The sequence below is a fragment of the Apus apus genome, chromosome 3, assembly GCF_020740795.1.
Source record: "Apus apus isolate bApuApu2 chromosome 3, bApuApu2.pri.cur, whole genome shotgun sequence".
NCBI lineage: Eukaryota > Metazoa > Chordata > Aves > Apodiformes > Apodidae > Apus > Apus apus.
In genome coordinates, this window is record NC_067284.1 from 91,845,334 (window position 1) to 91,863,949 (window position 18,616).

An 18,616-nucleotide genomic window follows, 5' to 3' on the forward strand; every position below is an offset into this window, starting at 1 on the left:
ATTACAGGAAAATTAAACAAAACACTGAGAAGAAATACTTTCCCACTATCTGTTTATATTCAGGCAGGGATATATTAGTTACATTAAAGAGAGAAGGAATGCAATGTGGTAAGAGTGTAAGGAAGTTTTCCACGTGGCATTTTTTCCAGAAAGCTATGGTCCCTAGTATTAAAAAAATAAAGTGCAAGTTCCATTCTATGCACTTTTTCTACTCTAACCCATACAATTTCCAGTAATTCCAGAAAAAACAAACACAGCTCACTACCAACAGCAGGGGCCTTTTAGAGAAATAAAGCCACTGGCTCAAGGGAACATTGAGAATGAACCTTAGTATTCCCACACATCTCAAAGTGATAGGTTATTAAACTCTGGTTTCACCAACCTATTACAACAAGCTGGTCTCCCTGTTGAATGACAAACACCACAGAAAAGCTAGAGTAAAAGGGAAGAATGTTTTTACATAATGTCAAATTCAACACTGAAATTAAAAGACAACAGAACACCTAATTCAAGTACATTACAAGAACTTTAATTAAAATTATCCTAAGATATGAAAAACAGTACAATCTCTCAGAGCCGCTTCTCACAGTCAAATGGAGGAGGGTAAGAAGTGGAAAGAAATTCGTATTTGATAAAATTACCACAATTATTTTTCTAATAAAGTGCACTATAAGTATATTACAATCAACAGTAGTTCTAGGTGATGGTTTATTTTCCATAATGAAAACATTCACATATATATATCAAAGTTTTAAAAATAATTGGAAGAGTAGTTTAAAAGCAGCTGTGAATTAAAAGTTACTGTGTCAAGTTAGAGCAATTTTGAAACAAGTTAAATTTAACTAAAAAGTGATGTTATTTTAAGCAAATCTAGTCCTGCTGCAGTTTAAGTATTGTTAAGTAAGAGCTGATTTATATTGTAGCTATGCAACATGTCAGGTATGAATTAAAGAGTGAGAGAAAAATCACTCAACCATTCAATATGGATTACGTCTTACTTAACAGCCTTTTGTTGACTCAGTTGAACTGGTAAAACTAAACCACAGGAATCTAAGAAGAATGCTCTTTTCCCTAAACTAAGTCATTACTCCCAACTTTTCATCAGCCACATACATTGTCCATCTTGTGTTGTTCACGGTAATTTCTGCTCTCCTAACTGCTCTGACAGCCTAAGCTACAGAATTTTATGTTTTTGGTGTCTCTGGTGCAGAGATTGCTTAAAACAAACATTTGGAAGGCAGAGGATTTCTGTAACATATTATGCAATGAATAGACCACTGTAGAAGACTCAGATATACAAATAACTTCACATCAGCTGATACATATTCAGGAGAACTCTAGCCTTAATGAAACAAGAAAATTACTTCAATCAACTCGTCTTACTGTATCCTTTAGCAAACAATCTAACAACTTCAGAAGGTTTGGTCCCCTGACCAGACAGTCCTCATCCCTCCACTAGGTCCAGTCCCAGCACCACACCTGCTTTTAGAGAGCCAGGGAAATGTGCTGATGCAGCAAAACCACACTCCCTTCTCCTCTATTTTCTGCTGGACAAGTGAGTCAAATAAGATCATGAGGGGCTGGTAAGTGCCAAGACAAGGTCAGTGCTGTAATTGGGAAAGGGTGAACACAACAGACGGTATATTAATATGTAACTGCCCATAAAGACTGGCTAACCATGTCTCATGAAACTAAAGTGAATGAAATCTCATTATTCACATGTCAGGGAAGGAACACACAGTTATCTTTATTATCTGACATGAAGCAATTTCTTGACCTATGTAAGAACTAGGTATTACATCCTAGCATGAATTAATAAATATACGGTTTTCTCCTTACATTTTGTGAATTAATCTAAGTTTTGACAGGACTGACCAGTGAAAAACAAACTAAAAAAAAACAACCCTGAAAAGCAACCCACCCACCCCCAAGCCTGTATTCACAATATACTCATGATATTAACATTTCAATAAAATTTGTTATGTTAGAGGAGGCCTGCAAACAAAATAAGTGCTTAGGTAAGTAGCAAAAATAGAGGTCTTCATCAGATGAAACTCCAAGCCAGCCCTGCAGAAACCCAGTTTAAAACGATGCACTAATTACAGTATCTGTTTGAACAACAGAAGTAATTTTATAACATGAAGCACTGGAACACACTGATTGTCCTAACCCCTGCTGATAAACTGCTTTAATTGTGCAGTAACAGTCAGGCAAATTAACATAGACTTTTGCTCCTACTGAGCTTCTAATAGTAGTAGTTCACAAGCAGAAAGCTGGTGAAAAACTAACCTAACAAAAGAAATGCTGAAGGAGTAGCACTTGGTCAGGGAGAAAACTGGTACCTTACTTCACATTAGGAATTTCTCATTTAAGTTTTACCCATAGAAGCAACATTATCAGTTGCTTGAATTAATAATTACATACTGTTTTGAATGTTAGACAAGTTAGTGCTATTTACTGTGTCTTTAACTATCCGTTATTATTGTATACTAAGCCACTTCAAGACAATTCTAGATTAAGAACAGGGTGTCTTCCCACTCACGTAAAACAAGCTGGTAGGTATCAAACAATGTCAAAGGGCATTACCTAATAAATAAATAAAAATCTTAAAAATATTTTCAGAACTATTCCGAAAAAATCTGATGGTGTGAAACAACCTCATATTTAAATGCACAGAAGAGGATTCTATTCTCTGTCTTGGAGCCTCAATACAGACTTTGCGCTCAGAAAACTTCTAACCATGCATCACCCCAAGCTCAGATCTGCCCTGCAGTCAAAATTCTTCCTACATGCACAGAATACCACACTGGATCTTCCCAAAGCTTTGCAGCACAGCTGAGCTGATCCAAGAACCGAGGCTGGCTGACAAAAGAGGAAGCCCCTGCCCCGGCCCAAGCCAGCGCACTCCCAACCTCCAGTTCTGCACAATTATAGCTGGTCACTGAACTGCTCCAGAGAGGAGGGGAAAGGCCAAGTTTCTGTGAAATAAGCAAAAGGACTGCATCTCACCAGTACTTTCTTCTTGCATATTTGTGTCAAGCTGTGCCAGTGTGAAAAATATGAGCAATGATTCATGAAACAAGCAGTATTGTCAAATGGTATCAAAACCCAGGAGACTGTTAAGATTGACCCTTTCACTGTTTTGGGATCAATGTAAAAAAGTTTTCTATGCATCAGCACACTCAGGGAACAAATGAGAATTTAGTACATGAAATGCACAGCATAAACACAATATCTGGATATATTTGTTGGAGATGAATGCAATAGTTAATACTGATACTTAAAAATTACCAGGAAATGTCAAACTTTACCTAGCCAGAGGACTGAGGTTGTTAATTTCTCTGACTTTTGACCACAGGTAAGAGTTTTAACATTTTAACTTTATCAGTATACCTGAAGTAGTAAACTTCCTATCGAGACAGTTACACTAATATCCAAGTAAAATTGCATTCGGCTGCAGAAAAGGGAATAAGCAGTACAAGGCATTTCACAACACTCTGCTTACTTTCACACGTTGGTGACTGTTACTGTAATAATATCTGCAAACAAATATCAAATTCCCTTGAATAAAAATGAAATACCAATAAAACTGAACACAATATTCTTCCTGATTCAGGGTTATCTTCAAATAGCTTTTTGAAGGGAAGTACTGCCAGATTCTGAATTTCAAGGTACAAAAGACATTTTAAAATCAAGGCTTGGAGCAGCAAAACCTAATTTGTGACAGTGGACACATTCCTCAGAGCATTCTCTAACCACGAAATACAAACAGCAGGCTTATTTCAAGTCCATTCATTAGCAGTCACTAACAAAATTAATTTCAAAATAATCTGCAACTGTTCTAAAATCACTTCTGCATTAACCTATCTGCCTTAAGTTTATGAGCATTATTAATCAGTATAAAGCTGACTCTGCTATTCAGCTTTAGATTGAGAAAGGCTGGCAAAAAGAATTCTTTCATCTACTTCAGTATCAAGCAGCACCTATATACCATGTACTGTTATACACACAGATTATATACACTATATATGCTGTTATACACTCAGTTTAGAGTCTTAACATACTTGAAATTTTATTTTACAGAACATTAACAGGATATTAAAAGCAAAACAGAAAATATATCCAGAATACACCAGTTTTTATGAACTAGTTATGCTCCCAACAGCCTAAAAAGGTATTTCTCAAAGCAGGATCAACATGTCAGTAACATCATGCTTCACTATGTAATACTGTTAAATTACTCTTTTAAGCACATAAAGATACTTCTGTATCTCTCCTTTTTTACTTAAGCAGTTTTCTATTTGTATTAAATTTTAATTTACCACTACCTTTATCCTCAGGAGGAAAACTAGTACACCAAGGTACTACTAGCCTTGCTAATACATGCCTCTGCATTCCACCCAAAAAATTACGAAGGTGTCTAAAACTTTGCTGAAGCACATGCTGAGAGGCAAAATAGTCTTAAGTAAAGTTTTATGCCTGTTTTTCATCTGGAATTCTCAAACTAGAAGAGCTGAAAGCACTGACATCCAAAAGGACTTGTATTAAGAAGGCAGATTACTGCCTAGCTGGGGAGGAAAAAAATATTCATGAAGTGCTGGAGGCACCTGTAGCTATGATAAAGGATGTTACCAGAAGGTGGGTTCTTGTTCTTTTTCTTAGGACTTGAGGCTCTTTGCAGTTGTGAATGATTGGACAAAACATACAAATAGCACTCTGAAAAGAAATTTTAATTCCAACTTCAAGCTGAGCCCCTTAGTTTTTCCTTTTTCCATTCATATGAAACTTTAACTTTAATCTGTAAAATGAAAACAAAGGATGGAAAGCATTGTCACAGCCTGGGGTTTAATGATTTGGGAACTGCAGAAAAACACCTAAGCTGTGGTTTCATATTTCTGAATACCTACTTATTGTTTGAAGAAAAGTGCTATCACTACACCTCAGCTGTATTTAAGGAAAAAAGTGTCCTTTCGTTATTTTCTCAGTCTTCTAGTTGACACAGTGTAAGTAGTTACAAATATTTCTTTACAGATTTTTTTTAATAGTTAAAAAAAAAAAAAGGAAAAACCCAGCAGCAGAAAAAAAAAAAACCAACACACAAAAAAAGCCACCCGAAACCAAAAACAAATCCAAAACACTGTTCTTGACAGCAATTTGGACTACTGTTTACAGCATACTGAATTTTGAACACTGCAATCAGCAGTAGTATTAGTCACTAGCACTTGTAAAGGTAAAAAGCATAAATTATATTTTTGTATTCAATGGACAACATGATCAGCTCTTTGACTGGTAGTATAATTTGACACTTTTGGAAATATTTTTTTCCTCTTTTGAACTACTATCACATAACTTTCATCCACAGTAACTGCCCCAGATAATCATGGCATCTGTCTTAACTGCAGTTCAACCATTTTTATTTCTCTAAACCATGTTTTATTTCCTCTCTGCCGTACCTAGATTTGATAGCTGCTTTGCATAGCAAACCTGGTCAATGCATGAACACTCCACAATAATTTGAGCTCAGTGTTAAATTGATGCATTTCTCAGTTAAGGTCATCCTCAAACACCTGTGCTCCACTCCTCTGACAGCTCCACACATAATTGATGTTGAACAAACCATAAGGGTCAGGAAAGAAAATAAAATCACACATTTTTCAGATGTTATTCCTGCTTAATCTAAGCATGAATTCCAGCAATTTTCACTTATTTAGGTTAAAAGTCTAACAAACAGGCAAAGCTACATTAATTAATACGTAATTTGTTATATTTATTTTTTTTCCATAAATAGGAATAAATTACCAATTATTTTTAAAAATTTATTTCAGACTGAATTCACAGCAGCGTTAAAGAGAAGGAGGAGAAACAGATACAAGGAGAAAAAAATATAATAGCTAAGTCACCTTCTTGAGTTATGAAAATAAAGAGCTGCATTTTAATGCCAACATATCCACATTTCTACTTTCCCAATCTCAATTTACCTACCACTTTCAAAGTCCAATGACAGCCTCTGCTTTAAAATCCAACCATTTTGTTTTAGTGTTTCCTCAAGGATGAGGTGCATACATGCCTCATATATATGAAAAATATAACAATACAGATTACTCTGCATAAATCTTGGTGAAGGACTTAAGGGAACAAGGGGGAAAGACAACTTTGTAAAATTACAATATAAAACCATAACAACCCTTCACTTTTTAGTTAGAAAATAACTGTAAGCTTTTAAAAGATAAAATACTCTTCTCCCCATTTTCTCATGCTGCTAACATATACAATACTATGTGATAACTAACCTCCTTAACATCTTTTCAAACTGCTTAAAACTTGATAATAAAAGTTACTCTTCATTCCTCCAAATCTTCACACACAGTATGAAAAATGTCACAACAGAACATTTTTAACATAAACTCAAGACTGAACATGTTAACATACTTCAGTGTGCCAAGAAAATTTCAAGTACCAACTTCTAACCTGCAATGTAATAGACAGGTCTCAGGTGCAGTTATAAAACTTTGCACAGTACTCCTAATTAAATCTAAGAAAATCAAAATGAAAACTCTTCCCTATTCCCATTCCCCCCCAAGAGAACCCTAAATAAGGAAAAAAAAAAGTTTCATAGTTTTTACTCTTCCTATCCATAAAAAGAAGTTGTGACCTCTGTTAAAGAACATGAACAGTTACCACTGTTTCTTTAAAAATTAACTGTAATGTAAAATAAAATTATTTCTATAGTAATGTTAATTTTAGGACACTGTGATCTTTCAGTTTTTAATTTTTGTCAAAACAACAACAAAAAAAAAGACTCGTAACTCACACCAACAAACTTGGGTTAAGCAGTTAAGTGTCAAATAACTTCCTAAGCCATAAAGAAACTGTTCTTGCTCAGTGAAGTTTAAGGAAATTAAAAGAGATAAAACAAACATCACCTCTGTTTTTTTTAGATTGGTTCAGTGGCAGGCTGGGGAGAGGAAAGGGTAGAGGAAGAGGATTAACATTAATACTTTAATAATGACTATTTGCCAACAGTACTTTACTGCTGGGCTACAAGAACAGGAAAATGTAGGAAAGAGGCAGCGCACAGAAAAGCAAAGCTGGTTTTACTGCCATGATCAGGTTGATGTGCTTGCAATGCCAGAGCTTTAGCTCAAAACCAGTATCCTACACTGCTTGGGAATGGCTTTCTGTTCCAGATAAACATGTTAGTTAAAAATAACTGTGAGTTTTGACAAGAACATACATAGTCAAGACTGGAAAAAAGAAAGGAGGGTGGGAGGCACTAATCAATATTACAATAGATCTCGTGTATAAGCTGAAGTGCTTTGCAGAATCCTGACCTTAATGAAAAACAGTGTATCAGCATTGATATGATTACTCCTCATGTTTTTCTTATTTACCCTTTCTTATTTCAATCCTTGGGATGCATCTGTCTTGAAGATTTCCTCAAAGATGCATAATGGAGAACAGGTGTCTCAATCTTACTTTCTATAGGTCTGCAGGGATAGCAAGAAGATTCAAGTGCCTGGGCAGCTAAATGCTATCCTGAACAATTAGATACAAATCATCTTTTATGCCAACAAAATGTAGCACTGAACATAAACCAAACTCTTTTGAAAGTGGTCGTTTAAATGAATATTGACAGCTTTAGACATAATATCTGTGCTTATAATTAGAACACCGATCTTACATAGTCACCACAGAGAAAGAAACTCTCCCAAATCACGTCAGAACTACTCTGGGTTTTCTTGTAGAGAAGGGTTTCTTCCATAGACATCAGTTCAATAGCCGAGCTGAAATGGTAACTGCTCACTCCCACCAAAATAAGTGGCTCCATTCCTTTCTCCTTCCTCATGGCTTCCCGCAGGTCTTCCCTCCTCTTTGCATGAGCAAACAGCTCTCACTGGGCTCTTCTAGAGCCAGTTTAACACAGCAGCAAAGTGCTGCTGTCAGATTAGGTTTTGCCTGTTTTGCAAGCTGAACTGGCTCAGTGACACATCCCACAAGCAGCAGACTGTACACAAAAGAGGGCACAGGCATATCCCTTTGCAGAAAGCTGCCAGCTGTCAGTCACACCTTCAGCACAGCCAGCCCAGTCTCTGGCCTGCCACACAAAAACACTTGCAACAAGAGGTGAGGACGAGAGAGCCCCATTCTCTGACTTGCAACTCCGTAGGCCTTTACAGTTACCAGCAGACATATACAGCTACCAATACCATTTACATCAAATGTCGGTTTACTATTATACATAAATTGCTATTTAAGAGTTAAGTGTTCTGAAAATTTAGTTTCCACTCACCTCAAGCTACATGTGCAAAGTAATCAACATTTTCCACTTCAAATGTTATACATCTCAGTTGCTTACCTTAGAAATGAACATACTATGCCCATTTAGATAAAGGTATGGCAAAGAAAAAAACTAGTCACTCACAGCACAGTGATTAACTCCAAAGAAAAGTTCATTTCTACAAAAAGGTCATAACCAGCAACCTTAATGCTAGTATCTTCTGATTTGAATTTGCAGTTTCAACAATCTTCTTAAAAACATGTATTTTCACAGGAAACAGCAGATAATTTTAGTGGCCCAGCTTCCCTGTTCATCATACAGCAACACTCATACTGCTCTATTTCATAAGGCTTTTTTTAAAAAAAGAAAAAAAAAAGGGGGGGGGGGTGGGGAAAGGGGGCTTTTTGTAATTGCTTAGGATTGCTTTCCACTAACGAATGATATAATTTAGATGCCACTCGGTTATTCACTCTCAGTTCTTCACACAGTGATTTCTCCCTCAGTACTAAGGTCTGCGATTTTCAGATGTACAAAAGCACCAGAAGGATGCCTTGCATTTTGGATTAGAGAGGAATGAGACCAGAAATTATCCTGAAATTCTGCAGTCAGCAGGCTTTGTGAAACTCTATTACAGAAGGACTTTATCTTAGCGACCAGGTAGTCTTAAGCAGACGACTGCCAGAGTTCTTCTCCCACTGCTTACATGGTGGCTTGCCATGCTCTACATAGTGGACACCTCTACAGTCCATGGACCTTCTGGAGAAGATAAGCAGTCAAATTCATTGACTAATGTAACAAATTCATCTTCCACATAATATTGCTGTTAAACAGACATTATGCTACAGGTAGCATAAGTTCACAGCTTGTTACCAAATATACTGTGTTGTCCAGACAGGGTAAGAGGTTCTTTAACAGTTGGAAACAACCAAAAAGCCAAATTTCAGGTTTGCTCTAATCCATATACTAACTGATTTGCTCCATAACTAGAAAGCTCACCAATTGATTGCAATGTTTTTATTCATGTTGAGCCTCTGTTCATACAGGTTTTCTGAGGTTTTGTTTTTTGGTTCCACTCTTCCACTACCACCACCACAGCCCCCCTGGTTTTTTTTTTATTAATGGTCTATGTGGGCTTTGCGTTGTCTGCTTTGGATTCATACTCTGGTAATACTTCTAAGCTGTGCATTAGTAATACTGTAGCATGTTGTCCATGATTTATTCAACTTTTTCCTCAATGGTGACCCACAATCAGTAGTACAGTACTGAGTGGAACAAAGAGTGCAGCAATTCCATACTATTTATCAAGTATTACTGCTAAGGCTGTTAGAATTTAACACATTTATTCACACAGCCTAGCCTTACAGTTTATCTCATTACCTTATTTTTTGCTAAGCTATTAAAACAGCAAGTTTATTCTAAAAACTATTATTTCATCTTATGGTGATTACACAGCATGTATTTCTATTTCTTTGTTTTTTAATAATTTTACTCTCTCCTCCTGAAACAGTTCTGTTCTTTCCATATCTACTCAGTTGCAACAATTACAAAACCAACTTATTTGTAAACAAATAATGCTGACAACAGTTCAAGACAGGAAGTAACAAGCAACATAGTAATGCAAATTAAACTACTTTCTACTTTAAAAATAAAATAAAATTGTTATAGGGAATACAGAAAACTCCCCAAATCTGTCACTGAGTAGAGAATTGACAATATTAGCTAATAAACTGAAGTTGTGTCCTTGAAAGAATTTGGAACTACTGCTCCAAATTATCTCGGCACGCCAACTTTCCATGTATTTATGACTGAAACCTTGCACACAGTCTTTAATTAGATTGTTTTATTGCAGCAGTTGCCTCAAATCCTTGGTACAATTAGATGGGATTTGACAGAGACAAGTTAACACCTAGAGAATTCATAGTGTGACCATTGTTACACACCTTCTTTATGACCAATTTCATGTAACAACTCTATTTATTATAGTGACTGTAGAATGCGGGATATCCAGCATGAGGCAGGCATATGTCTTTGCAAGGCTAGATGAAAATGTAAGAGAGTGATGCCAGTTAAAGACTGTATAGCTGAGTGACAGCTTGGCACCACTATTAGATGGCTCTTAAGAATATCACTGATAATACATTAGGAAATCCTTTCCTACAGCACAGAGATGAAGGATCTTCAGGATCGTTATCCCTGTCTACCTCTCACGTGACATCTATCCAGTGACAAAAAAAAACCAACACACACCACAACCAAAACCAACCACCAAAATATCAGTAAGCCAGTGGGTAGTTCCCTTCAGCACTACTTCTTCAATGATTCATAGGAATTCGAATTTTGCAACCCATCAGAATTCTCTGGTGGCTTTCAGAGAGCTCTCCGGTCCTTTACTGAATCTGTCATTAAGGTCAGAGTTTGGAATTCTTTATTTGCTTTCTGCATTTAATGACCTGAAACCCAAAAATTTTCAGTTAATGTAAAACACTATACACTACCATCAGCAACACATTTAAAATAATAACCCTCTGAAAATATTTAATAGCATTACATACATTGCATCCACATACACTGGTCTTAGGAGAGAATGTCTAGATACAAGTCTGTCAAGATCACATTTATTTAGCAGTCCAACAACTGCTAATTTAGGAGACAACATCATCCTTCCAAAAAAATCCAGTGTATAGGAACTTTTTTAATCCCACAAATTTTGGTAAAATGTACAGTAAGTATTCACTAAAGAAATGTAATTTAAAAAAAAATCTCATTAAACAGTGAATCTGCTGATATTTTCATTTGCAAGGTTTTGAGTAAAACTGAGTGTGCATACTGAATAAAAACTACAGTTAGTCAAATTATCAGAGCCCTACTACAAGTCAACCTAACATGAAAAATTAAGATTTACTATGCAAAATTTCAAGTTCTGCTTTTCAACACAGTGCCCAAAGACAAGCATGGGTAGATCTAGAATTTTCTCTCAGCTTAACAAAGTTACTAATGAGGAGAGAAATCTTGTTAATAAATACTGGACAGACTTAAAGAACCAAACAGAATGTAATTACAGTATGAAGCTACCAAAGCAAAGTATATCCTTGATGGGTTAAACCAAGTCTGAAGACATTTAAAGTGAGTAATTCTTAATAAATTCCATACTTTATCAGAAAAATGCAAATAAAAGGTATTTAAAAAATTAACTGCTTTTACTCTTCAGAATACAAGTCCAAACTTGTTTCATTAAAATGTTCATTATATACAATTATATACATTATATACAAGTTATCTGCCCCCACAACAATAAAACCAAAGTTATACACTTTAAATTAATACACTTCTGAATAAGAAAAGTCTAAGTATGATGGTAAGGCTGGAGAGAAAAGGTCATTATGTGCATGTCCGTCTTATGTTCTACAATTATTCCATCCATCTTAGAACATAAGACAGTATTGTGTGTGATTTGAGGACCAAAATAATTACACACTCTGCTCACATTCTAGAGCGTCAACTAGAGAAAAGCTGGCTTCTTTCATTCTAAATGCTTCCTACTCTTCAGAAAAGCACAAGCATTACCCCTTTGTTCTAAATGCATTTCCAACAGATGAAAAAGACTTACTGCCAACCAACAGGTGCTGACCTCCTACCTCCTGACCTGGCTACTTTCTTCTTCCCCTTCTTCTCAGACTAGCACAGGCATTAATGTGTGTGAATGCATCTTACTAACTAGCAACATTTTTAATCCCACTGAACTATAGGTTCACATTAGCTGACCAAAATCTAGCTTTTTTTTGACCCCACAATAACCCTCTAACATGGAATAGCACATTTTCCCCCACCTCCCAAAAGAGAAGTTGAGCAAAACTGTCCCAAGTACATGTAATACTGTATTGTTAGGTCACTCTGCCAATTGCCTCTTTTTATCAATTATAAGGAAAAAAAGTTCCAAAAAAAATAATCACTAGTTTCCTGACTGAATAGGTTTAAAGGTTATTCACAAAGCATTCAAAGAAATGTGGTAAGAATTAAGTGTCAGCACACTATTGTCATTAGTATTCTCTGTGTTACAATTGTAGGCTGCCAACAAAATTACATCTCTATGTATTTGGTATTATATTTTAGTCTTTGCACTGTATTATGACTGAAGAATTCACCCAGGTATGTCACAAATGAGCTACACTACTTTCAAACAGGAAAAAAATATACCAAAATCACAGAAAAATCTGAGCACTTCCCAAATAACAGCTCTGATATTTCAAATAGCAAAACCCCAAGTAAACAGCTTCACAACTTTGCTTCCCCATTCTCAGTTAGCACCCATCCAGTACCACTCATTGTAAAAAAAATCTGGTCTGTTTCAAATGTCTGTATCTTTAAAAAAGAAAATTAAACACAGTAAAAAGTTCAATAGTGGTGGAGAGAACAGGTATTTCGAGTCTGTATGTTCCATAATTTATGTTTAAAAAAGCCAGCTGGGGACCCTACCCTACATTTATCACCTGACAATGTAAAAAGCATCATCTCCACAGCATACCAAAAAGAGACACAGTGATCTAGCTCAACTAATTAAAGAACAGCTACTGCACTTTGCCTAAAGCCTGTAGTCTCACAACAGTTTAAAGTATTCTAAGTTGGTGCCGCTAGTTCCACATTGACATACTAAAGTGCTTGAGATCCAGTCCATGGTTCTCAAAAGCAACAGGAATTTCCAGCTTTAGTTTTCAGATGGCTTAGCACTGAAGCAGGTCATCAGTCATTTAAATCCCCAGTAACTGTCACAAGGAAGGGAGAAAGTATGCCTAGCCAGGGCTGTGCAGAGTGATGCTGGACACAAAGTGTTGACTTAAATTGTCCTAAGAGCAGCCCTGGAACTGCAGCCTGAGATACCTGAAAGAGTCAGTTTTCCTGATGAGCAGCAGCTCTCCAAGGCTGATCTGTTTTTAAAACTTCAGCAATTCAGATGGACAGTTCCTTTCTTTACTTCCAATACAGCTTTCAAAAAATAGTAAAAATACTAATTTAAGAACATGTGATACTTCAAGAAACAACTCAACATGAGTTCTCAGAAGTGTCCCAAGCATAGAAATAATTACAGATTTAGTCCCAGTATGTAAGAGGTTGCTGAACTGCCTTAGTGGGAACGCTGAACAGCTGATCTGAGTAACAGCAGTTGGAAGTAGCAAACATTGGCCACTTAAAAAAAAAAATCACTACAATGAACCATCCAGCACAATTTTCATTTTTAAGATATACTCAAAAGAAAAGACTCCATCAACTTATCACAAAAACCTTACTAATATTAAACTTGTATATTTTCAAACCAATTACATAATGCAACAGCTTGTAACTGATGGGAAGTCTATCAATAAACAAATATAGCTCAAATATTTTTTCCTCACATGGAGCATATGAAGCAGACTCACCACTTAGGGAAGGGGGGATTGAGATTTTTTTCAACCAGTGTCTCCTCAAATTATAAGTGATTTGCAAGAACCTACTGGAATGGTTACAAGAAGTAAAACATTTACTTGCCTCTACCTCCAAAACTGCTGAATCATGGTTGTCTCTGCTCTTAAAGGAGACCTGAAAAGCAAAAAAAAATTGGGCTTGTGCCCTATTTTGCTTCTTCAAGATGTTTAAGATTTGGAATTGGGGTTTTTATTTTTTTCCTGTGACGGACACAATTTATTCCTTCTTCTTTACACTTGAGATTACAATTCCAAAACACTGTAATATAAGACAACGCAGTGAAGGGAAAACAATGCAAGTATCAACAGAAGTTAAGTCACAGAAGAAATAATAAACTTAAGTTTTCTTTCCCTCACCCCCATCTCCTTCAAGCTCTTTTCTTATACATAACATGAAATCCCTTTCCAGAGTTATTCCTGAACTACGACTACCGGTGATTTGCACACCATTTTATGAATTAGTATCATACATGCATTTAAAATAAATAAAGCAGAAATATGTTTGAGGTTTATTTAAAATAAAAAACAACTGGGAAAAATACTGCTCAAGTTCTCTCCAGGGCCTCTGTTTCAAAATAGCAAATAAGTAGGGGAAAAAAAGTACTTTAGAAGTTCTTTGCAAATGGGAAAGAGTGAAAAAAACCATATGCTGGCTCACCATAAAAGGGAGCGTTACTGTTTGAAGGGGCATAGGCTTATTTTATGGTATCAATATGAGGACCTAGAGAGAGGATGTTTAGGCCCCTGAGGGATCCTGGGATCAGTATTCCAGCGCATCTCCTGCCATACTCGATAAAAGCTGGGAGGGCAAGAAGTCCGCTTCTTTCTGCTTCCTGCTTCACTGCCCTCAGTCTTGGAGAGAGGCTCTTGCTTTGTCATCAGTTCCCAGTGTGCCCAGCAGGATCCGAATCCACCCAGTGCTGCAAAGAGCCTTGAGCCCTTTTCCAGACTCGGGTCTGCCACAAGGGACTTTTGAGCCCTTGTATCAGCTATCATTAAAAATCGCGTTTTGTACATTTGTTCCATACCCCACGTTACTATCCCTTCTCTGTTTATTAAACCTGTTCTACTTTTAAATTCCAACCTTGAAGTCTCTCTTCCTTATTCCTCTTTTATCTTCTCCTGGGAGTTGTTGGAGAAGAGTAATAGAGAGTAATTTCTCCTCTTTGGGTTTTGGCTTGCCCTGACCACTAACTGGAGACAAGGAGACAAACATGACTTCCTCTTCCACTACTAACATGCCTGTTTAGACTGTTTGCATTTATGTTATAGTGATACAGTTATCAGAACATAAAACCTCCTGCTTTTATTATCTAAAAAATAATGCATTTCCTCTGATAGCATTAGACTAACAAAAATATATATAAAAAGTCAAATTCATATAGGATGCAAATATGCAAAGAGGATAGCCTGAGTAAAAAGGACAGGGTTTTTTTTAACTTTTACTGCTGGGGAAACCATAATAGCTCATTACCTGTAAGCAAGATCGGATGGTGCCATATAGTCAATTAAAACAATTTGTTTGAAGCCCCTTTTCTATTCCTTCCACCCACATTTAAACTATGTAATTACTATACATGAAAGAAAAAAGTAAAAATTTTTTTGTAAGTAGGGAAGTTAAAAATGCTGCTTGTAAAAAACACGTAATCATCAAGAAAAACAAAAGCAGGATGCCTAAAAATAAGAAAATAAGTATCCAAAGTACATTAAAGTATGTACTTAAAACTCTATTATGAGAAGTGATGTTGTTTTTAAAGTATATATCACAGATAAACTACACTTAACCAGTACAGAGCTGTAGTCAATCCTTTTAAGTTAAGTCAAATCAGTGGACTGGCTGAAGTTCCTCATCATTACACACATGGAATGTGATCTTGCTGAAATGCTTAACCAGCATTAGACAGGCTCAACACCTTTCTCTGACAAAAAAGCATTTTATTTTGATTTATTCAGATAGGAACACATAGTGGCATAAGGTACAGTTTATTAAGTGCTTCTTTCAGTAACTGGCTTAAGCAACTTTATCAGATAATGTGAATTCTGCACAAGAGCAGGCCAAAGACTTGGGCATCTTTACCCTAGGTCTATTCTTCAACTTTTTTCTCTCTATATTACCAAAAAAATTATAATATTATTTCTCCAGTTGCAACAAGCAGCAGGCACCAATTCAAACAGTACTAGCAGTGCTTCAGTGATGTAATTTAAAGACGGGTTGTTTTGATTTTCGGTTGTTTGGGGATTTTGGAGGGGTGTGTGGTTTGGTTTGTGGTTGCTGGGTTTTTTTGTTTGTTTTGGGGGGGAGGTGTTTGGTGAGTTTCTTTTCCTTCCACAGGTGAACTATAAGCAGAAAATGGGATTAAAAAAACAAATCCTTTTTAAGATATTGAAAATAAAGTGGTAGAAAATAAGTCAAAATTACAAAAATCAAATTTAGTTTAGAAGAGTAACTTGATAGACTTCTAAGTGTAAGATTCCAGGATCATACACAAGATTCTTGATTGAAGGCTATGAAAAAGAAATTTAGAAAATTACATTGCTTTCTCCTTTCCATCAAAAATTTGTTACTTTACTGGGTTAAATTAAAGGTGAAATAACAAACTAGAAGTTAAAGTAAGAACATTTAAATGTAGACACACTATCTCATATAATGAAATGCAAAGGTGAAGTTTAACTTGGCAAATAAAATTTATTTAACTATCACTATTCAGCTGTCACTGAAAATAGCAGTCCCGAATTCCCTTGAGCTGCCCCTCCTGCTTAGACAATTGTGCAAGGACGAATATAAGAAACTCACAAACTCCATCGACTCCTGAGGATGCACATGGAACAGTGACAACAGATGTACTAAGGCTCATAATGGGAACTGACCATTAGATCAATCCAAGCATAGTGCCATACCACTAACAGAAAACCTTCAATACTTTGTGATAGCAAGAAGATTTTGTCCTTTTAGGACTACTAATATGATTAACTTACAGAGCTCAGGCATTACTCTTCTTAAGAGTGTGTGAGCCTCTTCAATCCTGCATAATTTGACTGAAACGTAAGTAAAGACCTTTTGAATTAAATTCTGATTTACGGACATCTGTGCTTATTTCACTACCCATTATATGTGTCAAATATTGTGTCAAATTCACTTTAAGATTATCGAGCATACCAAAGACACAAAAACATGTTACTTTTGTTTGTTATGATTGAAATACCATTTTTATTATGTGATACACCCTACCCATGCAACTATTTCTCTTCATACACTTCCTGCCTATTCAACTATTTAATACAAAGCATTCAATTCCATTTAAATGTAACAGAACAGAAGTAGTAACTAAAAGACTTCTGAAAATTACTGAGAACCAAATCAAAGTATCCCAACTACCAGCTTCAGTGCTATTCTCCACTGTAACACACGGTAGTCTGAAATAAATTTCTCTTCTGCTGTAATTTAGAAACAATGCCTAGACCATATACTCAAAGTTCTTGATGCAAAACCTTATTATGGTTTTACAGGAAAAGGTACCTTCACTAGAAAGTGCTCAGAAGAGACAAAAAAATAATGTGAAAAAGTTGTTGATAGGATTTTTTTCTTTTGTTACTAAAGCATGTTTTAACAATTTAACAAACTACAGTACTACTCAATTAGACAAAAACACTTTTCTGTGCAAGCTGTGCTCAACCAGGTGTACACAATATAATCTCCTTATCCTCCCTGTTCCACCTCTAACCCTCACCCTGCATACAGGGTTCATAAGATGCTGCCTGCTTTTGTGAGTAGAAACATCACATTATCATAAAGGGGATAATAAAGTCTTAAACCAACTGCAATAAAATTTTATTTACTAAATTGACTTAAATATACAACTCTTTAACACACCAGCATTCATACTTCACAAGGCAAGAAAAGGATACATTGCAGTTCCAGTGTATGCAAGCCAAAAAGCAGACATAGCTTGTCTTTCATGAATCAGTTAGAACAGATTCTCAGGATAAAATACAGATAAATCAATGGATTCAATGGATGAATAAAGCACTTGAAAAAAAAGCTGTTGCCTTTGAAACATGAGGTGTCTCCAAGTGAAATATGAAATGGTTTTATTTCAACACTTAAATATACATAAACTGTTTCAACAGCTTTTTCCAACATAATACAACATGGAGGATAACTCACTTACTAGTTTTAAAACACAGCCTTATCTTACACATAAGGTGCTATTCAAATTCTGTTCTCTAAAGATACCAACAAATGAATAAACTCTTAAATCTGGTAATCCAAGAGTACATAAAAATGCCACACACAAAGATTCAAAAACACAGGCATGCAAACAGTTTCTCCCAATACACATATATAAAAGTATAAGCACTAAGGAAATAGAAAATTAAAATAAGAAAAAAAGTTTGCACTGTATATGCTCACTGAGAGGTCAAAGAATAGCTGAATTAACTTTCAATAAGCAGAGCTTTTCATTTGTACATTATTAATATTTCCCTTCCATAAGGGGATAAGCGTTTTGCCTTTTTTGTGTGTGTGTGGTATGTGGACAAACATATACTGTCCTCTTAGCTAAGTCATCCCAGGATACCAAAATCCATTCATCCTGCAAGTTCTGTATGTCTTAACATTCAACTCCACCTCCAATTAATTACATCTCCCTTAACACTATAACCACTGTAATTGCTGGTGTGAAGACAGAGTGAACAGACAGGAATTCGAAGAAGTGGTAGAGTATCTAGTTGAATACATAGGAAGCTTACTCTTCTCAGCTGCAGAAAGCAAGAAAATTATCATCACAGAAAATGTATTTGTAGAAATAAAATAAATCCGCATTTATTAATCTGTTTAGGGAAAAAAAAAAAGTCTTCTGACTCATGTCAAATTTTGTGGAGA

General features: G+C 35.8%; 1 protein-coding gene across 9 annotated transcripts in view; it reads right to left on the reverse strand.

The window, feature by feature from the left end:
• QKI (QKI, KH domain containing RNA binding) overlaps positions 1-18,616 on the reverse strand; it is a 153,452-nt gene that overhangs the window by 56,732 nt on the left and 78,104 nt on the right. For 4 of the 9 annotated variants that reach the window (XM_051616228.1, XM_051616227.1, XM_051616229.1 and 1 more), the window contains exon 4: positions 13,799-13,849. The exons of the other annotated variants lie outside the window; for them this stretch is intronic. In XM_051616228.1, the coding sequence (XP_051472188.1) occupies positions 13,799-13,849 (51 nt within the window). The remainder of the gene's footprint in view (positions 1-13,798; positions 13,850-18,616) is intronic. 9 annotated transcript variants of the gene reach the window in all.